This window comes from Dama dama, chromosome 23 (genome assembly GCF_033118175.1).
Source record: "Dama dama isolate Ldn47 chromosome 23, ASM3311817v1, whole genome shotgun sequence".
In the NCBI taxonomy this organism is placed as follows: domain Eukaryota; kingdom Metazoa; phylum Chordata; class Mammalia; order Artiodactyla; family Cervidae; genus Dama; species Dama dama.
The window spans coordinates 45,555,092-45,578,726 of NC_083703.1; the positions used below are offsets into that span (position 1 = coordinate 45,555,092).

General features: G+C 51.2%; 1 protein-coding gene across 2 annotated transcripts in view; it reads right to left on the reverse strand.

Moving 5' to 3' along the window:
- The window catches only part of PFKP (phosphofructokinase, platelet), a 48,580-nt gene that overhangs the window by 16,034 nt on the left and 8,911 nt on the right, over positions 1–23,635 (reverse strand). For both annotated transcript variants that reach the window (XM_061126590.1, XM_061126591.1), the window contains exons 2-11: positions 23,160–23,233; positions 12,764–12,841; positions 8,597–8,786; positions 7,250–7,415; positions 6,272–6,316; positions 6,006–6,114; positions 4,339–4,434; positions 2,985–3,077; positions 2,296–2,421; positions 279–343 (exon numbers count right to left, since the gene is read on the reverse strand). In XM_061126590.1, the coding sequence (XP_060982573.1) occupies positions 279–343; positions 2,296–2,421; positions 2,985–3,077; positions 4,339–4,434; positions 6,006–6,114; positions 6,272–6,316; positions 7,250–7,415; positions 8,597–8,786; positions 12,764–12,841; positions 23,160–23,233 (1,042 nt within the window). The remainder of the gene's footprint in view (positions 1–278; positions 344–2,295; positions 2,422–2,984; positions 3,078–4,338; positions 4,435–6,005; positions 6,115–6,271; positions 6,317–7,249; positions 7,416–8,596; positions 8,787–12,763; positions 12,842–23,159; positions 23,234–23,635) is intronic.

Here is a 23,635-nt window from a genome sequence, read left to right on the forward strand (position 1 = left end):
TGTGAAGGGCTGAGGGTGTTGCGTCCAGGACGCAGCTAGTTTCTTTCCTGGAGTGCTAGCAGCCACATGTCAGGCTCTCTCTCATCTCAGCTTCTGAATGACCCCCACCTCACCAAAAAACAAACACATTTCCCTCTAATTAGTCACCCAGACCATCCACCAGCAGAAGCAGTGCCTCCTGTCTCATTTCTGGCTTCTTATGTTGAGACAGAAGCAACGCGACCTGGGCACACGCTGAGAAACAGAGGCTTCAGGGAAACAGTTTTCAGAATAGTCACCTTCCTCGGAGTTGCACGGCGTCCTTAAATCTCCTCTCATCCATTGCCTTTTGTACCTCCTGGGTCTATAAGGAAGAAAGAATGTGTCAGGACTCAGTGTGTCCCGGATCTGGGCCGGGGACACAGAACCAGCTTGGCCCTTCCATCCCGGGTTTGTTAGGGTCCGAACTTGCAGCCGGCAGCTGGGGTCAGCGAGCCCACACCACCTGGCCACCACCCAGCCTGCTTCATAGAAAAGGATTAGAGGCACTGCCAGGTTAAGTAGGTCCTGAGATCTCAGGGATCCTGCCCCCTGAGAGCAAGGCCAGGAGGTGAGTCTTCCAGGCCAGGCTCTGAACGACCCCGTTTGACTCTGGTGAGGAAGGAGCAAACAGAAACCACCTCGCTCCCCGGGGAGCAGGGGCAGAGGGACGGGGTTGGGGGCAGGTGGTCTTGGAGCCAGAGCACTTGGGGTCCAGCACCAATTCCCCCTTTCAGCCCTGGGACCCAGGCAAGTCACCCCTCTCTCTGAACTTCAGTTTCCTCAGCCGTGTGGTGGTGACCACACACCCGGCCCTTAGGAAGTGACCCAGTGAGCAGCAGCTGGTCAGGGAGGGGCCGGCTGTGGCCTTGCGACCGTCAGGCTGAGACACCATGATGCACGGTCGTTCGAGGACAAGCCAGTGGTACCAGCCGCCTCTGTCTCCAAACTGACAGAGACTGGACAGAAGAAATGAATGTGCTCATGGTAAACCACTGCATGTTGTTCCATGTTCTGTTCTTCTGAGCCACAGCCTCACACTCCACACATGACACATGCACACACATGTATGACACGTGCACACACTCATACATGCACACATGACATGTGCACACTCATACACACACAGGCATGACATGTATACAGGCATGCACACACATGCATGACATGTGCACACACACAACACGTGCACTCATACACATGCCTGATGTGCACACTCATACACACATATGCATGACGTGTACACAGACACGTGTGCACACACATTCCCACATGCACATGTGCACACATCATGTGCACACTCATACACACAGGCATAGCGTGTGTACACAGACACATGCAGGACATATGTACACAAGCATGCACACATACATGACACATGCATGCACACACGCGCGCACTTATACACATGCATGGCATGTGCACACTCATACACACATACATGACATATACACAGACACAAATGTGCACAAACATCCCCATGTGCACACACATGCATGACATGTGTACACTCATAAGCACATATGACACGTGTACACTCATACACATGCATGGCATGTGCGCACACACGCACATACATGCACAGCACGTGCACACACTCACACTGCACACACACTCACAGGCACACATGAATGATACATACTCAGACACAGATGCACACACGTGCACACACACAGGATTCACTTACTGCCACAGGCTTATGGAAAGTATGTTTCTAAGGTTTCTTTCAACAAGTCCCTTGACTTAATCACCTCTCTGTACACATTATAAAATACACACACCTCAGAGCCACTGAGAAGACCAAATAAATTGATAGTCATGAAGAGACTTTGAAAAATAAATGGTAACAGTTTCTAATGCAACTCCACGGCCGCCTCACCTAGTGGACAGTTCACTGAGAAATGGGCCTGAGGAGGTGCTGCACGTCAGGGTGTCACCTGAGGGAGCCCCCCCCCCCCCCACATATCACATCAAAGATGTGAGGGTCTCAGGGATGGGAGGGCAGGAGGGGCTGACCCTGGAGAGGCTGGACGGTGTCCCTCCTGCCCTGTGAAGACCCTGGTCCCTGGGCTGTCTCCAGCCTCCCAGGAAGCACACAAGTGCCCAGAAGATGCCCTCCCATAGGATAGGCTAGACTTGCTGTGGAGGTGGCGTAGCGTGCTCATGTCACAGGACCAAGACAGGAGCCGACACCCCCATTCTGCCATCCATCCGGATGGGGGTTCCTCGGGAAGGTCATTCACTCCTGTGGTGAACCCAACCCGTGCCCGTGCTCACCATCTGTACGCACTCCATCAGTGGCAGCCTCACCGCCTGGTTCCCGCTCAGTGACACCACACAGGCTGGGGTCTCGGGGGTGGCCTCCAGAAGGGCAACCACGGCCTCCACCCCCATGCGGCTGGCCTAGAAATGACATTACGACGGTCAGAGCCAGCCCTCCGCCCACCTGCAGCCCAGCTTGCTGCCCTGGGCAGAGGCCTGCCTGGTTCAGACACGACCAGCTACATCCTCAGCTTCCCCCTTGCTTCTCCTGCCCCGAGTCTCTGTTAGTCACTCAGTCCTTCCCCCTTACTTCTAACCCCCCTCCAACAAAGAGCTCGATTCCAGTCAGAACCAGCCAGAGGGGCTGGGGGCTCAGAGGCATGCAAAGCAGGAAACAGAGACTGCACTCTGGGTCTCTGTGGTCCCTGGGTCCATTTCTAGAAACCTGCACAAGAAAACTGCCTTTCCACCTTCTGGGTGTTGTCCCCCATGTTTGGTGGGGTCTCCCAGTGGGTAGCTGGGGGCCAAGGAACGCTCCTGGTGAGCAGATCTCCCAGGGACTTCAGGGAAAAGTCACTCAGCACTGTGGGCAGAGATGCCTTCACCGATGGTTCCACCCAGTCTTCGTAGCAACCTGGTCCCTTTGCGATCCCAGAAGCTTTCCTTGCCTTGGGACATGCCTGGCCAGCTCCAGCCTCACTCACCAGAATCCGGTCAAAGGCTGATGGCGTCCCTCCTCTCTGCACGTGTCCAAGGATGGTCACTCGCGTGTCGTAGCCCAGCTGCGTGACCACGAGCTGAGGGGAAACAGGACACGGCTGGGCATGTCATCTCATCCAGGACCAGGGGCTGGGGACCGGGGAAGGGCTCCACCCTTTATGCACATCTATGTGCAAGAATGTCCTGGTTTCTAAATTTTACTTCCTCAAAGAACGTTCAACAGCTTGCCAAAATCATTTTTTTTTTAAAGAGAATGCTTTAACTGCAGGTAAAACCATTGTCTCTCCTACTTTGCCAGTGAACATTACTAAAACAGGTTTTTAAAGATACTGTTTCTATAGCTTGTATTTAAAAGCATGGATACTTTATAAAAATGTAAACTTTTCCATGAATCACCTTATATTTATAAGGTTGTATTTGAAAAGCACAACACAGTAACTCCAGGCATCACCTCGGGCCAGGGTCATGAAAACCCAGCCGGGTGGCCAGGCCAGGTCTCCTGTCCCCCGTGGCCCTCATTTACTGTATAAAAATGTCGGGGCTAGGGCATGGGACTGCTATGGTCCAACCCCCAACCCCCTCCCCGGCCCTCATACTCCACAGTCCAATCTCAACTTCAGTTAGGTGGGAAAGAAGATCTTTGCTCTGATCATACTCATTACTCCCGTAAATAACAGCAGACAACTGTCACAGATCTCTTGATATTTTAATCGCCAGGTGAATAGCTGGTCACCGGCACAGAAAAGGCCAAGATGCCAACTTGCAAAGCCATGCTGATAACATGTCTTCCCTGATGGGCAGCTTCTACCAGAGCCCGTGGGCCTCTCCCCAGTGCTACGTCCAGAACCTGCCTGGTTACCTGGGTGACCCAGGCAAACCCTCCCAGGCCGGACAAGCCAGCGCCGGATGAGCAGCTCTGCAGCCACAGGAGCACGAGGCTGGCCCCCCACAGGGTGGAACGGCAGTCACTAAGGCCAGCAGAGCACTTCCTCCATGAGTAAGGCTCAGCTGATGCTCCAGCAGGAGAGAGGATGGCTGTGCTGACCCCCCGGCTCCTGGAACCTTCTAACCCCGTCCAATCTCATGTCCTCTGTGTCTGTCAGGAGAGCCTGGGGACTTCGGGTATATTCCCGACAGTATTCCAGAGGCACGGGCTCCCTAGAAGTCAGGAGCTGTGAGATCCTCATGCCAGTGACGCCACGGTCGTCATGAAGGTGGTATTTTCAACCATCAAGAAGAACAGGAATAATTACCTAACGGCACCCGGCTCCAAACCTCACCCTGCCCGAGTGTTGGAACCGCCCACTGTCAGGCAGGCACGGCGTGGAGCACACTCACCTCCTTGATCTGCTCCGAGGTGATAGGCTTGTTCTGGGTGTCGATGGCCCCTTCGGCCACAATGATGATGTTCAACCTTTTCTTCCGGGCACGGTTCTAGGAGATGGAAGAAGAAACCCTCTGATGCCTAAACCACTCTGAATGGGGGCCTCTGCCCAACTGACTGGGCTCTCTCCAGGGACACATGGTCACTCGGTTTCATCAGCAGCACTTCCTAAGGACACGAGCAGGTCCAGGCGCCCAGGGTGAACAGGCGGGACAGGCCTGCAGACACAGGAGGTCAAAAGCTCCCAGTGTCTCTGACCCGGATCCCCAGATGGCGATGAGCCCCGAGGCTGCGCTCCTGGGTCTTTCCTGCAGACGAGGCCTGCCGGCTACCCCAGAAGACAGAGCTTCCTGTCATCTCCCTGGGAACCGGGCCCCAGCCTGGTCTTCACAAACCAGAGAACCGCCCACGTCTCCAGGCCAGAAGCAAGGGACAGTGAGCTCATGGGTTACTTCAGTGCTCACGGTCACGCCAGGACCTGTGCAGCAGACTCCAGCCTCAAAGGGCTGATTCCTCCCAGCTGTACATGCATGCGTGCTAAGCTGCTCAGTCATATCCAACTCTGTAACCCCATGGGCTAGAGCCTGCCAGGCTCCTCTGTCCATGGGATTCTCCAGGCAAGAATTCTGAAGTAGGTAGCTTATCCCTCCTCCAGGGGATCTTCTTCCCAGCCAATACTATAATTCAAGAGCCAATGCAGACTTTAGAGTATTGCAAAAAATATATCTTCGGATTGTAGCCTCCCCTTCTGCAGGGGATCTTCCCCACCTAGGGATCAACTTCCCAGCCAAGGGATGGCTTTACCAAGTCTCTTACACATGTTTTTGAGTCAAAGTGTATTGGATTAGTTGCTGGAAATGCGCTCCTGGAACCCATCACCTTGAAGGCGAAGGCCATGTCTCATGGATCGTGGGTCCTGGTTGCATGCAGTGCTTATGTGCTTGCTGAATACAATGATAACTGGCCTCTGCCATAGGTTTCCATTTTTTGCCTACAGAACAGTAGTGAGACGGTCATGAAAACAAGAGGAGGGAAAGGCCACACATTGGGGTAGAGTTTCTATCCTGAAAGCCCCCTTGTTTTCTGCAACGCCTCGCAGAGGAAATCTGCCTGACACCAGGGACGGGATACGCATGTTGACAAGGACAGAATACGCATGTTGACAGTGATCCACGGTGTGAGACGAGCACAGTCCACAGATAAAAGAAAGGAAAGGCCTGAGCCAAACCCACAGCAAGGCCAGCATTGGGAGGGGAGATCCCCTCTGGGGAGCGAGCCGCCGGGGCCTGGCCTGCAGAGAGCTGGAGGACTTAACTCACAGGCCCTTTTTCTGAGGGGACAGCAGCACCGTGTTCCTCAGACCCTGGCTCTCACGTGGCTTCCTCCAAGGATGGCTGTGGCTCAAAAGCTCAGCTGCTTCTCCTTCACCTGTCTCTGCCACAGCGGGAGGTGGATGGACGGGACACCCCCAGGTCACAGCCACAAGCCCGAAGCCACTCTGAGCAGAGATCCTCCAAGGGCTGAAAGCTCCGTCGACATGCAACATGCCCACGGCCACCACGCCGCAGGCCAGGCGGCGCGACCAGAGGCCGGCAGCCACAGGGGACAGAAGGCGAGTTACCTCTGAGAGCTTGACGCACATGTTTTCCTGCCAGCCTTCCTCCGGTGGGGACTCGGGAAGGAAGACCCAGTCGGCCCCGCAGGCCAGGGCGCTCACCAGGGCCAGGTACCTGCGGGCAGAGAGCGGGGGTTTCACAAGGGGGTGGGGCCGGGTGCCCCTGCCCAGGAGAGCCCCACAGACGGGACATGCCCCTCCCAGGATGCTCACGCTGGGGTGTGGGGCTCCCCGGGGACCTCCCCACCCCGACTGCAACTGTGTGACCATACCCGCAGTGTCTCCCCATCACCTCCAGGACGAAGGTCCGCTGGTGGCTGGAGAGGGGCAGAGAAGCGTCCACTTAGCACAGCGGGCAGACAGCAGGGCCCCAGCTGTCCCCCTCAGACGACCCACTCTGCACACAAGCAAACACTATGGCGAGTGTGTTTCAGGCTCTTCTGAGCGAAGGGGCTGCAGCAGTGAGCGCCCCTGGTTGTGTTCTCGTGCCAGGCATGCTCACGCCACCAGGACACGCGTGTATGCTCTTCCCAGGACGAGGGCTCCACTGGGCAGAGTCAGGCTTCTCCAGCCAGAACCACATCAGCTCGGGAGACGAGAGCAACAGAGTCAGGTCTGCGCCCGGGACCACGGCCTTTCCACGAAAGGGAAACTAACTGCCACCAGTAACCCCGGGACCCAAGCAGGGGCCGAGGTTTGTCTCCAGCCACGGTTCCCCGGGGGTGGCCCCGAGACGGTGGCAAGTGGCCGGTCCACGACAGAGGCACGTGTTCCACTGTCTCTCTCACTTGACTTTGGTGAAGGTGCTTTGGAAGCCTGAGGAAGCCAGGGAGGGTGTGATGGGAAAGGTTCAGCCCTGAGCTTACAACCCGGAACGTGGGGTCACTCCTCATCCATTGGAGGGAACCCCAGGTGAGGAAGGCACAGGGCGGGGGCTCGCCCAGCTCTGACCAGGGCCGTGCAAACCCGGGGCTCTACGGTCCGCCACCCCTGCAGGGGAGCTTTGTGCAGGACTTGACGTAATGATGATTTATTTTTTTCGTTTTTCTAAATTCTCTGCAATAAACGAGTTTCTTTTACAATCAGAAAGCAGTGGCTCTTAAAATTGAAAATAAAGAGTAAACCACGAAAACCACTGATGGCACCAATACAAAATTGTTTCTAATATCAAGCAACAAGGCTTGTGGAACTTTCCAGAGCTGGCACTGAGGTCTACACAGCCCCCTCCTGCTGGTCCCCACGTCCCCCACCTCTGGGCGGTCGTCATGATGGCGTCCACCACCTCGATGATGCGGTGTAGGGCTGAGTCCGTGCCGATGGTCATGTCAGTGCCGCAGAAATCATTGTCGATGGAGCCCACCATCCCCACCACGTTGAGGTGCCCGTGCTTCTGCACCTGCTCTGTGCTGATCTTGCCTGTGTGGGGACAAGCCGCAGGCCCAGGATGACGCGGGGGAGTGCGTGCTCCTACACGCATCTCCTACCCACCGCGTCACATCCATGGGACCTAACCCTGCATGCTGACGGACGTAAAAGCCAGATGGAGGTGGAGGGGAGGACACAGAGAGGAGCAGTCACCTGACACCCAGACAGGAGCACCAACCCAGGAACAGAAGCTGGAAGAGGGAAGAGGCGCACACAGAGACAGGTGGAAAAGATGTGACTTCTGTCTGACGCCTGTCTGAATATGGCGGGTCACCATGCCAGAAGCCCATCCTCAAGGGTATGGTACAACTGGTACCCTGACTCCTGACAGGCCTGTGGGGCCCCATTATTTGGTAGATGTACTTGGCGCTCTCAGGAAAGACCACCAGGGTTGGTAGAGCTGCTTAAATGGGACCACAAACGTCAAGGTCAAGGCAGGGGCAGCGATGCTCCCCCCACCCAAGTCACCTCCATGCCCACCTGCCTCACAGCAGACATGGTGCAGAAGCATCACGAGGCCCTTGGTGCTGGCGTGAGAGCCACCCTCCATTCCCCAGACAGACTTCACGGAACGTGTGGGTTGTCACTTTAGTTCAAGCTTACACCTTTCACAAGGTTGCTATTATTACTTCAGTTGGCTTCCTCTGGTCATGTTTTAAATTAAATTGGAATTATATAAAAACACATTTAAAAGATAAAAATCACAGGATATACAGGAGTCTCAAAAGTCCTTTCCTACACAGCTTTGGAAGCGATAAAGGACCAAGTCTTATACCACCGGCTGGAGGGACCCCAAGGGAGTTGGCGGGGGCAGCCGCAGGCATGTGACGGCTGGTGTGAGCGGGGCCACACTCATGCCCAGGTGGCTTCACCTTGAGCCCCTGACCCTCCTCTGTAAAGTAGGGACTGGCACAGAAGCTCTGGATGGTTGTCCTGAGCGGGCATAAAACCACCAGGGTCAAAGTGGAGCTATGCCTGGCATGTAGAATGTTGGAATAAACGTTATTCTTATAATCACTTTTGTTATTATCTGAGCCACAAATCTGAGTCCTGAGGTGGCAGCTTTGAGGTCTGCAGCACCGCCAGCAACAAACACCTATGGGACAGTTGATGGGGCAGGATGTCAGTGGTGGGAGTGCTCTGACGAGGAGGTGTGGGCAGCAGAGACGCACCGTCTCGGGCCAGCTCTTCCAGCAGCCCACTCCACTCCGTCCGGAAGATGTGGGCCCCGGTGAGGCTGCCGTCCCCGCCGATCACACACAGGCTGGTGATGCCCAGCTGAACCAAGTTACACGCGGCCTTCAGGCGGCCTTCCCGAGAACGGAAGTCCTGGCAGCGGGCACTGCCGATGATGGTCCCTCCCTGGAAGAGAAAGAAACCTGTTTATCTGTCTCCTCCCAACTGCACAGACCCCTGAACACATGCGTGCTGGGTATAAACACAGGATTTGGTGTAGATGTCCCGCCTTTCGTCTTTTCAGTTGATCAACTGTGGAAATTTGGAGTCTTTCCATTTTTAGCTCCGAACTGGAATTCAATGGCTAAAGACACAGGCCCATTCCCACGGGGGACACAGTAGGGCAGGAAAACAAGGACGCAGCCATCAGCTAAACGCTTGGAGCAGGGAGAAGTTCACAAGAGGATGACGGCCATCCCATGGGGAGGGGGACCCCGCACGCTCTCTGAGCCTAAGGCGGGCCAGGGCCAGTCACAAGCCACAGCCAGAGAAACCCCGTGTCCAGCAGCCCCAGGTAACACGGCTGCCCTTCTTAGTCAGGCTCACCACAAGTGCCAGCAAAATAGAAATCTGAGTTCTGCCCATTCCCCACAGGAGCAACCAGAAAATTACTGCTTAGGGACACAATATCCACAAGGCAGGACTGCTGGGCTCTAAATAATACCTGCCCTCAAAAAAATCCAGGGGTAACTTATCAAAAATAATTAAAAACAGGGCAAACTGTCAAAAAAAGTATGAGCTACATACAGTTCACAATGTTAAAGCACATGAGGAATGGCTAAATACGGCAAATTATCAGAGATGAGAAGATCAAAATGACAATGAGGTATCACCTCAAAGAAATGGAAAAGGACACTATAAAAAATCCACAGAAGTACACTGCGGAGGTAAGAACAGCGGACCCTTTAATGATGCTGGTGGATGTAGCTGGTGACGGCAATATGGAAGTGCATTTAGAAGGCATTAATATAAGCAACCAGAGCTGCCCTGTGATCTGGCCGTCCCACTCCTAAGAGTATATGAGGAGAAAACCAGACTCGGAGAAAACCATGCACCCAGGCAGGCACGGCAGCAGCTTTACAACAGCGAAAACATGGGAGTAAACAAACTGTGCCCAGATGAATGGATAAAAACAAGTGATACATGTACACAATGGAATATGACTCTGTCATGAAAAAGAAAGCAAGCATGCCATTTGCAGGAGGATGTACAATCTCAGGATAATCATACTAAGTGAAGTAAGAATCAGAAAGACAAAACTCCAAGATACCATGACCTAGTGGAATCTAAAAATGGTGACAAATGAACTCCTTCAGAAAGCAGAACCAGCCTCACAGACTTAGAAACATATGGTTGTCAAGAGGGAATGGTGGTGGGCAGGGAGAAACTAGCAGGTTGAGGTTATTTGATAAATAATGGTGTGTATATGTTAATCAAAAAACCCAACTAGGTAGCGCAGGAACCCTATAAAACACTCAGTAATGACTGATATGGGAAGAGAACCAGAAAAACATATATATATATGACTAAGTGCAGGTGAATCAAGTGGCTGTACAACTAAAAAACAAAACCACACAACATGGTAAATCACCTATATACTCCCATTCAAAACAAACAGTAAAAGAAGAAAGAAATGCTGGCTCTGTCCCCCTCAGGCCTTGGTGACCCAGGGTGGGGTCACACTCCTGGAGCCCGAACACTTGGGTCCCCAGGCCAGACTGTCCTGGGCTGAGGGAGCAGGAGGACGTGCCGGCCCACGAGCCCTCCCTGATGGACCCTCTGCATGAGCCACAGTCTTGGATGTGGGGGGCGGTCCCTCCTGCAGAGTCTAGGCTTCCTGCCCCAATAGGAAGGGGCAGTCTCAGGGCTGCAGGAGCTCTGGACAGTCGCCTGGGCTCCATGGCTCTGCTGGTGGGGTTCCCACCTCCAGTCTCCTTCCTGAGGGCCCCCCTACCCACGGATGACAGCACCCTCCCCAGACTGCTGTTGCAGGAATGCGGAGGTGGTCAGGGGACAAAGGGTAAGGGGAAGAAGTCAGGAGACACGAGCCTTGGGTGTTTCCTCTGACACATCCACTCTTAAGGGACCACCAGGAACAGGACTTTCCCTAAGGTCAGCTTCCTGAGAAACCAGAGCTGGGCATGGAGAAATGCTGCCGCCTTGTGACCGCTGTTTGTAACAACACCTTGAAAATAGGCGCTGCTGGGGTCTTCATGTTCAAGAGTCATCGGGGCTGGAAATGAGACCTTTGCTCAATATATTTCCTGGAGAAAATCATCAGGAAAGATCACAACAGCGCCAACTTCCAATAAGCCAACACTGCTGCTGCTGCTAAGTCGCTTCAGTCGTGTCCGACTCTGTGCTACCCCATAGATGGTAGCCCACCAGGCTCCCCCGTCCCTGGGATTCCCCAGGCAAGAACACTGGAGTGGGTTGCCATTTCCTTCTCCTGGAGAAGGAGAAGGAAGCCAGTGATACTTACCCAAATAAAAAAGAGCATGGTAAGATACTCCACATCACTGATTATTAGAGAAATGCAAATGAAAACTACTGAGGTACCATTCACACCTTTCAGGACTGCCATCATTAAAAGATCTACAGAGAATAAGTGTTGCAGAGGGCCTGGGGGATGGGGGTCTGCCTACACTCTTGGTGGGGTGTAAGCGGGTGCAGCCACTATGGAGAGCATTGTGGACATTCCTGAAGAAATGAAAAACAGAGTTCCCGTGTGATATGGCAATCCCACACCTAGGCGTATTTGGGGAAAAAACAACTAATTCACAAAGAGACACATGCCCGATTTTCACTGTGGCAACCTAAATGTCCATCTACAGAGGAATGGGTAAAGATGTGGTACATATATACAAGGGAATATAGTCAGCCATAAGAAGCAATGAAATGTGATTTGCAGGCAAGTGGATGGACTGAGAGATTGTATTACAGGGTGAGGTCAGGAAGAGAAAAACACATACAGTATTGCTTATACAAGGAATCTAGAAAAATGATACAGATGAACTTATTTGCAAGGCAGAAATAGTAAGAGGTGTGGTGAACAAACTTATGATTACGGTGAGGGAGGGGGAGATGAACTGGGAGACTGGGATTGACCCATATACACTACTGATACCATGTTTAAAATAACTGCTGAGAAGCTCCCATATAACACAGAGAACTCTACTCAGGTGGCCTGAATGGGAAGGAAACCCAAGAAAGAGGGCGTCCATGCATACATATTATAACTGATTCACTTTGCACAGCAGAAACACAACATTGTATGCCAATAAAAATTCTAAAAAACTCAAGACAAGTCACAGATTAATATTAACACATACATTTCAAAAGATCAAACCGCAAGTAAAACACTTTTCATGAAGTCCATTCTTTCCACGTAATCTCTTTATTTCTTAATTGACTTGGAGCCTTCACTGAGCTGCATTGTTCCTGGAATTTATTGGGCATGACATATTCGGGCAGGCTTCTTTTCAATTCTGTGTAAGAGCTGTTTCGCCTGCAGTTGTAATTACCTCATCGTTGCACATGCCAAGGAAGTCAGCCCTGAGTCGGGGGGAGATGCTGTGTCCCCACTAAAGCCACAGCCCTCGGAGGCTGCTGGTCAGGGGCCTTCCCAGGCCACAGTCACTGATGCCAAACGGCACCCCAAACCCAACAGGCAAAGAGATGCACCACTAAACACGCAGCACCAACAAACCAAAACTGTCTCAACACTGATCTGCTCTAAAAAAAAAAAGATCCCCCACAAGTACCACTAGCCATCAAACACAACTTGTTCTTGCAAGAATAACTCCTCAGTGTGCAAAGCTTTTTTTAAAAAAAAACTAAATGGAAAATTAAGAATGTATTCTTTCCATGATGCCAGGCAGCACATTCACCTATTTTTTTGTTTTGTTTTTTTTTTGTGACCCCATGGACTGTAGCCTACCAGGCTCCTCCATCCATGGGATTTTCCAGGCAAGAGTACTGGAGTGGGGTGCCATTGCCTTCTCCGAACATTCACCTGTTTTAAGTGCTCCTGGAACACAAGCAGGAAAGGTTTCAGACCAGAGAGAACTCAAAGAACCCAGCAGGACGAGCGCAGCACGTACCACTTGCAGGATGCTGGAGACGCTCTCCCAGTCGGCTTCCACAATGTTGCTGCCACCGTCCACCATGCCCTGGTAGCCCTGAGGAGGGAAGGACAGCATTACGACCAAGTTCAACTGAGTTGACACATTAACTGACCCATGTGTGATGTAAAACAGAAACACCAGGGACAATGGAGCCGAATTTCTAGGAGCCTGAAGCCCAGGAGCCAGTGTGACCGAGTTATAGGGATGGTGCTAATGCTCTTTCCAGGCACAGAACTGTGAGAGAACCCCTCAAATGTCATCTCCAGTAACGAGAATGTCTGCCCAGACTAATCCAGGGTGCTGCAGAGACAGAAGCATTCTGCCTGTGGTCCACTGGCTCCCGAGAGATTGAAAAGGGATGGAATGACCCCAACACCATTGGTGATTCTACACAAATTTGCTGAGAACAGTGGTGTCAACCACACCAAGTACGGGAACACATCCGCTCGGTAACCTGGGAGGGCCTCCCATCCACCGGGTGACCCGCAACTCTCCAGGCACGTGAACAGGGTCTGAAGGCATAGCTGATGCCATCCACCCCCATCCGCCTCACCTTGGGGCTGGTGCCAGCTCATGACCCTGAGCAAGACCCTGAGCAGGTCTGGACAGCCATGAACATTTGGCCGGAAGGCCAGAGACAGTGACCTTTCAACTCTAAACACAGCCCATCTTCCCCACAGAATATATAAGATCAACAATGACGGAAATGTTCACTTGCATCTCTGTCTACGTGACTCACTTTGCAGGGCATTTTACCCCCGAAAAGGTAAAGGTATTGGCTGTTTAGGACAGTTTATAATAATTATTGTTGTGGATTTCTATCCCCTGGAGAAGGGAATGGCAACCCATTCCAATATTTGTGCCTGGAGAATTCCATGGACAGAGGAGCCTGTGGGTCACAGTCCATGGGGTCACAAAGAGTTGGACACGACTGAGCGACTAACACTTTCATTTCATTAGAGATGGTATAATTACATACATTATATAAGCACATTATACATCAATATTGTACATAAATACATACACACCTGCACGTATATGTCTAGTCTAGGGTTACACACATTGACGATGCTTCCTCAGCCTCAGGACAGGCTGGGACAGGGGTACCCACAGCCCTGCCTTCAAGCTGAAGAAGTGGCATTTACTCCAGACACATCTCGGGTCAACTCCAAGGATCACTTTTATCTTTTTGTCCCTATCTCCCTTCTTTCTGGAAACCACAGAGGGTGCACATTTTTAGCCTGCTCCATTGAAAGCCCTGAGCCCAGTGCAGCTGTCACCCTGGAAGGCAAGGGTGATAAGCTTGAGTGTGATGCGATCCAGGCCTCCTCGAGGAGAGGGAGTGCTTATCAGAGGTGCTATTTCAGTTGTATCCTGGTATGTCAGCTACCTGAGGCAGGCGCTGGCCTGCAGGGCACCCTGCTGCTCCAAGAGCAGATGAAAAACCAGGCCCTCTCCCCTTCTAAGGCACTCCAGGGAGCTTGTTTCCGCAGAATATTAAAAACAGAGGACAGACTGGCAGCTAGCATATGGTGGACAGATCATAGACGGCAGGTGACGGGAGAGCTAGGTAGGAGGTAATTGATACGTGATAGATGAGAGAGGTCGGTAAAAGGCTATGGTTTGGTTTTTCCAGTAGTCATGTACAGATGTGAGAGCTGGACCATAAAGAAGGCTGAGCACTGAAGAACTGATGCTTTCTAACTGTGGTGCTGGAGAAGACTCTTGAGAGTCCCTTGGACTGCAAGGAGATCTAACCAGTCAGTCCTAAAGGAAATAAGTCCTGAATATTCATTGGAAGGACTGATGCTGAAGCTGAAGCTCCAACACTTTGGTGGTGTACTGCTGAAAACTGCCCTGTTGGGAGCTGATGATTTCTGAGAATTTAAATACGGATTTAATTTAAAAAAAAAAAAAAAATCTGCAAATCCTTCTGCTCCTAGAGTAAGAACATGGAAAACTGTTCTACAGACCATAACACTTATTCTGAGACATAAAATGTTCTCCAGAAAGGGTTTGGTTACTTTGTGCAGCCTAGATACACACAATAAAGAAAGTGACTAAGGAATAGGGGATGAGCTTGCCAGTGTTGCTCTCCAAACCTCTCATTGCGCCCATGGGCTGGGCCATAGGAAGTGACTCACCCTGTTAACTGCAAACTTGTTAGGCCCGTGGAACATCTGAAGAACTACCTACTGTGGTTTTAAATTATCCTTTGCTAACATGGAAGATGTTACTGAGACAGAAAGACTAGTTTTACACAGATGTTACTGTAATTTATCAGTTCTGATGAGCTTTTTCAAGTCTCCGTACAAGGTTGAATACTTATTTCAACGTAACCAAAGCCCAAAATATTTTCTAAAATTCTCTTTTGGAATCTGCCTTTCCGAGCCAGTTCTATGACTCATTCACACAAGAAAAACAAACCATAAAACCTTTGAAGCTCCCTTAGTTTTGGACCAAAAGTAACACCATATCTTTGGTGCTGGTCATGATGACCCAGGAGACCCTCAGCTGTCTGATCCAGTCCAACACCAGTCATGTCCGAGGCTCTGAAGCCACCTTAACTCCCTGTCAGATCAGTTTGAACAAAACAGGCACAGTCTCCTAGCTGGTTATGGAGGAGATGGTGCCACACATAGGGGTATTTTTAAGCATCTGTTAAATCTGTTCTAATAGTGCAAGAGCTGGTCACCTGGGTGGTTTTCTCTTAAATCTCATGAGTGCTGTTTAAAGACCCAAAGCGAAATTCCAATCTTGGGCTACGACAAAGTTGGCTTTTAAAAAAATTATTTTTTGGTCATGCCTGTATGCTTGCCAGATTTTGGTTCTCTGACCAGGGCTTGAACCCGTGCCCCCTGCAGTGGAAGTGCAGAGTCCTACCCACTGGACTGCTAGGGAAGTCCCTAAAAATGTATTTTTAATTTATCTTATTTTCTGGAAGGTATAATTTCTTTGGTGTGGGGATGGTTTCACTTGTGTTTGCATAAGCCCAGACTCAAATTTTAGACATTTACTATATAGAGTCCTTTGTGTATCGATTGCACCTTAATAAAACTTAAAAAAAAAAAGATATTTGCAATAATTATACAAATTGAAGGCAAAGATGGAAGTGAAGGAAAGTTCCTGGTATTTTAACTCTACCGGGTGGCAATTTGGCCTTCATTTTTCTGACTACTCTTAAAGAGAAGACATCTAATAGTCTCTTCTACTTATAGTCCACTGAATTAGCTGACTTCTTTTATACAGAAGATTAGAGACCAATTCTGCACTGAAGCCAGGTAAGATGCTCTGCTCCATTCAGGCTAAGCTGTTTCTTTTCCAAAAGAAAAGTGTCACATGGGTCCTCATGTCTTCTCAACTTGGCAGTGCTTTTCCTAAATCCTGGATTCTTTGGGGAGCAACACGGTTTGAATGGCAAGCCTTTCAAGGACCAGACGAAACAACTGCTAAAAAGCTTACCAGGCTTCAGAAGTATTTCCTAGATACTGTAACCACATACATTCAGAGGCTTCTCCAGGGGTCCTGAGCAAACACCCACGTTTGTTTCCCACAGAATAAAGGTCTCCCAAGTCAATTCGTCATTAACAAAGCTTCTCGTATATTGCATTTGAGAGTCAGCACACAGGTCGGCTTTGAACTGCTCAAGGGCCAGCAAGTCCATGGTGCTGGACCAGCTGTGGGTACTGGAGAGGCAGGCGGGAACAGCTCGCCACATGGACGGCTTTCGAGGTGTAGGAATGATGGTTCTATTCATCCTCAGGAGAGTCAGTGCCGAACCTGAGACCACACACTCCCCACACCCAGGCCCAGGGCCTGCAAGGCCCCACCAGGTCCTAAAGGCACGGACACTCCAGTCCAGAGGACCAGCCGTCACTCCTGCTTGCTGACTTCATGGCTTCAGGGAAAACGCCCTTGGCTTTGTCCTCAGAGAGATGTGATCAACTCCAAAATTCTCAGCAGCTCGGAACACGACAGTCACGGCACAGCCCTGCACTTTGTGCTTTTGAAACCCGATAATAAACCGATGTGATTTATTGAGCCCTCTGGTGTTATTAGATTTCTAAGCCAAAGCTCATAATACACAGTTCCTGGTAAACCAAAAGTCATAGCAAGATAAAGCCAGCTTTCTTAGCTCAGTGACTTATGTGATTAATTAGTGATATCAGTGGGTGGGGTGGAGGTAGGGGGAGACATGATCATTTTTGCAACTTGAGCACAAAAATGAGAGTTAGCCCTCAATGGTCTGAGGCCGTGGGAGTGATGCCAACAGCGTGGGGGTCAAGCCAGGTCACACACGAAGGATTCTGCTCAAGCCTGGCAGGGAGCAACGTGTAGTTACAGAGGCGCCCCTCATGGCTCAGAAGAATCTGCCTGCCGATGCAGAACACTTGAGTTCAGTCCCTGGATCGGGAAGATCCCCTGGAGGAGGGCATGGCTACCCACTCCAGTACTCTTGCCTGGAGAATCCCATGGACAGAGGAGCCTGGTGGGCTACAGTCCACGGGGTCGCAAAGAGTCAGACACAACCGAGCGACTAACACTTTCATGCTCAGGGCTGTGATGGTCACTACTCCAGGTGGACACAAGTCAGCCTCCTGCCGAGAAGGCTTCCTGCTGCGTTCCCCAGGTCACCGGCCTGCTATGAATTAAATTGAGGAGCTGGACCGGTCGACCTGGCGTGGGGCATGTTGGCCGAAGGGCCAGGTGGCACTGCCTCCCTCTCAGCCACCAGGCGAAGCTTCTGCCTACCTCCCAGCACCACTGGGGCTGTTTTTAGTTAGTGATTAAGGAGTTCTGTCTTTAAGGAAGTTAAAATGCAGAAACAGGAAGTGTAAAAACCTCAGGGAGATGAGACAATGGGACTCTGGTCATCTCCTTGGCTTTCACAGAACTGTTGAGGGGGCAGGCAGAGGCAGTGACCACGGGTGAGAGAAAAGGACAGGCGTGTCCCCAAAGCAGACCTTCTAACCTGCTCTCTGTGCGGGCGGCAGCGTCACCATCTGCCATGCCCACACGGCCTGGGGCCACAGGACACCCGCGCAGCCACCTGTGTCCCCCTCCCTCCAGCTTCGAATCCCCTTTGGGGTGAGCCCCCCACTACAGAGCAGAGCCTGGGCTTCTGGGCAGGTCAGCCCACTCTGTCCCCCCGGGGAAGTGAGCTTTGTTGCTGTTTGGTCACAACATGACAATTGTCACTTGAAAAACTGTGAAAGTGGACAGTTCATCATATCCAAGAAGAAAATAAAGTGGAGGTGAGGAAGGGAGACAGGGCTCCACTAAAGCTTGTTCATGTTCCTACAACATCCGGCTGGAATGCTCAGGTCCCAGGTGAGTGCAGGTCAGACTCCAAGCTGGTCTTGAGGGGCCCCAAGCTCCGGTGAGAAGGCCATTCACTGGACCTCCTCTGACGGCTGGCGATACGAGAACATTAACTCCTGGTCTGGCTCCGATGTCACTGTTCTTTTATAGTTCAAAGTCCTGACTCACCTAATGCACTTAGAATGTATTGTCTGTAATAATAAGATCAGCCGCTTAAAGTGAAGCTCCACTTCCAGCTTGTCTTCAATGTGTGGAGGATGATGGGTGAACCCTGATATTCACAAATGCTGGGCTTGAGCAGGGCAAGCCGCTAAGAGTTCCTTTAAAGAGGAAGACTTTTGCGTTAGTCATAGTTAAAAAGAGATATAACCAGAATGGTGACTTTTTTTTAATCTTTGGTAAAGTGTTAGTCCCTCAGTCATGTCTGACTCCTTGTGACCTTGTGGATTATAGCCCTCCAGGCTCCTCTGTCCATCTCCTCTGGGACTCTCCAGGCAAGAATACAGGAGGGCATAGCCATTCCCTTTTTCAGGGGATCTTCCTGACCCAGGGATTGAACCAGGGTCTCCTGAATTGCAGGCTGATTCTTTACCATCTGAGCCACCAGGAAATCTTTGGGAAAAGTGAAAGTCACTCAGTCATATCCTACTCTTTGCGACACCATGGATTATAGAGTCCATGGAATTCTCCAGGCCAGAATACTGCAGTGGGTAGCCGTTTCCTTCTCCAGAGGATCTTCCCAACCCAGGGATCGAACCCAGATCTCCTGCATTGCAGGTGGATTCTTTACCAGCTGAGCCACAAGGGAAGCCCAAGAATACTGGAGTGGGTAGCCTTCTCCAGCAGGTCTTCCCGACCCAGGAATTGAACCAGGGTCTCCTGCACTGCAGGCAAATTCTTAACCAACTGAGCTATCAGGGAAGCCATCTTTGAGAAAACGAGCATCTCATTTTGAGCTCGTGTATTAAATGAAACACAACTAGACCATTTCCACAGCCAAAACCAGAGCAGTAGGCAACATACGGACTCTCCCCACTCCACTTCTTATCCACCTAGACCTGGGACGGTCCACCCTGAGCAAAAGGCACGTGATGCACTTGCCCTCACTGCCTCCAAGAAGCTGAAGGCACCTGTACGCTTCTAAGGAAAAGTCCTATCTTAAGACGGAAAAAAACACAAACAAATCTACAGCGGGCTAGTTGGAGAGAATGGGTTAATCCACACCCCGCCCCATCCCTCCCGGAAGGCGCCCAAGGGCTGGCATGCACCACACGTAGACTCGTCCCAGATTTACAACAAGCCCGGTGTCAGCCAGACAGAACACATCCGTGCCAGACCCTCAGCAGAAATACCAGTGTTTTCTGATCAATACACTTCCCAAATGCTTTTTGCCCAAGAAAAAGCCAAAGCACCTTCATTTCAGTAATTGTTCCAGACCTGTTTAACTGTTTTGATGTTGGCAACCTTCAAAGTTCCAGCTAAACTTAGAAATTCAACTAGGGATGAAAAAATGTGTTGGATAAGTTACCAAATGATACTTTAAAAAACAAACTCATTCTCTAAATTTGAGCCCCACTGGGTACAGGACAGTGGTCCCCAACCAGGAGACAACTGCTGACTTCTGAAGACATTTCTGGCTGTCACTACTGTGGACTGGGGGTGGTCCTGGCTTCTGGGGGGCTGAGGCAGGGATGCTCTAACCACCATACACAGCCCAGCTATGCTCCCCACACCTGGATCCTGCAGGTGCCAACAGTGCTACAGCCAGAAGGAGGCACATCTGTCAGGATGTGACCCAGACACATGGATGTCCACAGTCCTGAGATGGTCCACAGGGAGGCAAGTCATCCGAGCCCCCGATTTTGCACCTGGCCACAACCAGCAGAGTCAGCGGTGCCTGGAACATGATGACCCCTGCCTGGTTTGTGCAGAAAGTCCTTCCAAGCGCAGAAGGTGATGGACGAGGAAACAGGTCCAGAAGGTGAGCATGTGGATCTCCTGTCACTCAGCTCCAGACGTGGGCCCTCAACCGTTCCCCCTGGCCTGCAGGTCAGAGACGTGCGGGACTCAGAAGCTGAGGTTTTCAGCAGCAGCACGAATGTCCAGGTCACCTGGTGCCGTGGACAGCGTGAACAGGCCTCACCCGCATCCTGGGACAGTCATGCTAGGCGGTGGGCACTGTCACAGGCAGCCCCATCAAGGACTGCTGCCCAAATGAACTCAAGCAAACTTGAGAGATTTTTGGATTTCAGAATTATGGGTGCAGAGTCCTAATACCTGCAGTGAGGGATGACTGAATTCAGGGGGATGGTACTGATACCATTCATGCCCAGGCCCTGGATCAAGGCTGAATGAGAACTCCCATCTCAAGTGGGCCCTGAGGGGAGGCTGACCCCAAGGACTCCCTTCCACAGGGGTGGAAAGAACAGGCCCCATTCACCAGAATCGCTCTCCTTTTGGGGTGGGGGAGGGGTGTCATGACAAGCATGGCATCACCTCCAAAGAGGTGATTTCGGTTCAACCGCACACTCCTATTTCTATTTCTTTTTCCTTCCAGGATGTAAGACCCTCAAGTTCTGGTCATTTGTAGCACCAACTTCGAAAGGCGGCACTCAGCTAGACACCGAGATGCCCCATAAAGTGATTATTGTGAGAATCAGAGTCGCCAGTGCAGCTCTGCCCAGGGTTCTCTCTGACTTCTTCCTGACCGAGGAACTGCAGAATGCCCTGCTCCTGTGAACGGCGTCTGTTCAGACTCAGGAGGCCTTGTGGCCCTCCCAAGGGAGGGCAGGACACCAAGCTCCTGGGGGCCCACCATGCCCCTGCGCCCCCTCACCCCCACCCCAAGAGGTCATGAAGAGCTCGGCCCAATGGCGTCAGTAGGAGGACCCTGTTACTCATGAGGAACTCGGCTTCTGGGTGTTGAGACTCTTCCAGAGAGACCCCACACATTCTTTGAAGGAAGCCCAGGTGTGTGGAGGCCCAGGACACCTGATGTGCCTCAATTCCTTCATTAAGCAAAGCGCAAAGTCTGGTGGAGGTACATCTGGATACACCAAAATATCCCCCGAATACAGACGCAGCCGCAGAACACGGTGCCAATTAGAAACAAACACACAAAGAAAACCCTCAGCCTGAGAAGGGCGACTTCAAGTTGACCAGTTACAGTGTGGGTTCCAGGATCCACAGACACCCTCTCCCTACCATCCCAGTCACACCAGACCCAGGTGCGGCCCCTGGCTGAAGGCAGGGCGTCACTGGCCCTCAGCATCCTGCGGACGCAGGATGTTGAGCAGCGTCCCTGGCTCACGAGATGCCCCTCATCCTAGGAGGACCCAAAACCGTCTCCAAGGCAACAAAGCCTGGGGGTGAGACACGCCCCCATCACTGCTTTGCTGTGCATGCCAGCTCCTGTCCCAGCCCCGCCAGTGACTGAGAAGTGACACAGAGGAAGTGTACCGCCCACACCCCTCAGGTTCTTCAATGAAGTAACTCAACTGACTTCCCTCACCTCCCGGCAAGGCGGTCTTAAAGGTCCCAGGAGGGACAGAACTGCACCCCCACCCCCACCCCCACCAAGAGGGGAAACAGGGGGGCAGCTGGCCAAGCAATCAAAGGCTTCCCGGGGAACATGCTGGAACCAGAAGCTGGAGGACTGTTCATCTCCAGTGAGTCTGAATTACTATGCGTAACAGAAAAGCCAGATCTGTGGGGGCTGCAACCCGAGGACACCTTTAACCCAGGTATTCATGCATCAGGATCTCCTATCAGCCCAGGCTGCAGGGCCCACACTCAAGTTCTAAGGCACACAACCCCGCCCCAAGGCAAAATAAAACAAAAGGGCAGTGGGTGGGAGCCAGAACAAAGGAACACTTTGGCAGGACCCATAAGAGAACCATCCCTTTTAACCTGGCCAGATGCTGTCTGTTGGGATCACAGCAATAATGCAAAGTATAGAGCAGCTTCAAATATTAATCTAGGGCTTGCTGTGTTAGGAAAGCTGAAAAATGGGTGGTGATCTATATGTATTTCGGTGGCATGAGAACATGAGGTAAATGATGAGACATCAGGTTGATGGAATTTTACAGACATAGAAAATTGTTACACATAGTGGCAGATAAAACATACAGTACACAAAATATATATACTATGATGTTAATAATGTAAATATTTCCTTCCAGTCTTTAACATATATAATACGAGGAGAAATCAGAATAAAATGCTAACAGTGATTTGGGAAGAATTAAGCAATTTTAAAAAACCATTCTCTAATTTTCATTTTTAGAAAGCTTTATTATATTTTATGAATTCAAAAACTAATGATAAGTTATTTTTTCTAATAGTTGTTGAAATAAACCATGTGGTTGAAGCTACAGGGGTGCCTTCCCGACAAACACAACTTACTTCTAAGCTGCTGCTACTGCTGCTGCTGCTAAGTCGCTCCAGCCGTGTCTGACTCCTAGCGACCCCATGGACTACAGCCCACCAGGCTCTTCCGTCCATGGGATTTTCCAGGCAAGAGTACTGGAGTGGGTTGCCATTGCCTTCTAAGCTTCCAGGACCTCAAAAGCAGGATAATCAACCATCCCTGCTGTTTGCTTTCAGGTGCTCCATTTTGAAGTTAAGGTATAAACAGACACTAGGGAGGTAGCCTGGGTTTTTCATTTATGATGAAAAGTGCAACGAGGCTGCTTTCTTCCATTTACCTTAATGTTTATTCACATTCAGGCTGCATTTTCAGTGAATATATCTATAGGGATGGGAAGTACAAATAAATACGACCAGCTTGAGATCCTTAGTCTACTAAGTTGATGTCAAAATGGCATTTTGAGCCCTGTTTCATTTATTGATTAGGAGCCCTGCTCCCTAAGACAAATCTCACAGATGGGCATCTAGACCAGGGGGCGTGACCCCAGCATCCCCAGGAGGCTCTCCTGGTACGTGGGCTCCCCTGCTGGTACCCTGTGTGCCCGTCACCCCTTGCCTGTGGTCGGCAGCCCTGGGCAGGCATGAGGCCCGCAGAGAAAGTGGAAAGAGACGTGACACTGACCTCATAGATGAAGTACACCTTGGCGCCCACGTATATCCCCATGCGCACGACGGCCCGGACAGCAGCGTTCATGCCTGCAGAGGAAGGCACAGTAGTTACTGATGAGGCCCTAGTTAACTAACCGTGACAGTGGGAAAACCATGCACCCTCTCGGAAGCCTCCTCTTGTGAACAGCGGTCCCGACATGAACCCCCCAGGACTAGTGCAGGGAGCGGGGAACAGGAGTACAGAGACCAGTGAGTCACAGGCTGGACTGCAGGGAGCATCACAACAGAGCCAGGATGTTTGTTTAGAATTTCACTGCAAACACACTCGGGACACGCGCAACCTCAATCTGGTATGAATCTGCAGGTGATTCCATGCAATTGCAGAACAACAGAGAGGAGAGATGCTTTCTTATAGGTAGCCAAATTCAAAGAAAACGAGACTGAAGAGGCCCATTGGTCTGGGGAGGAGATGAAACACTGTCACCCACT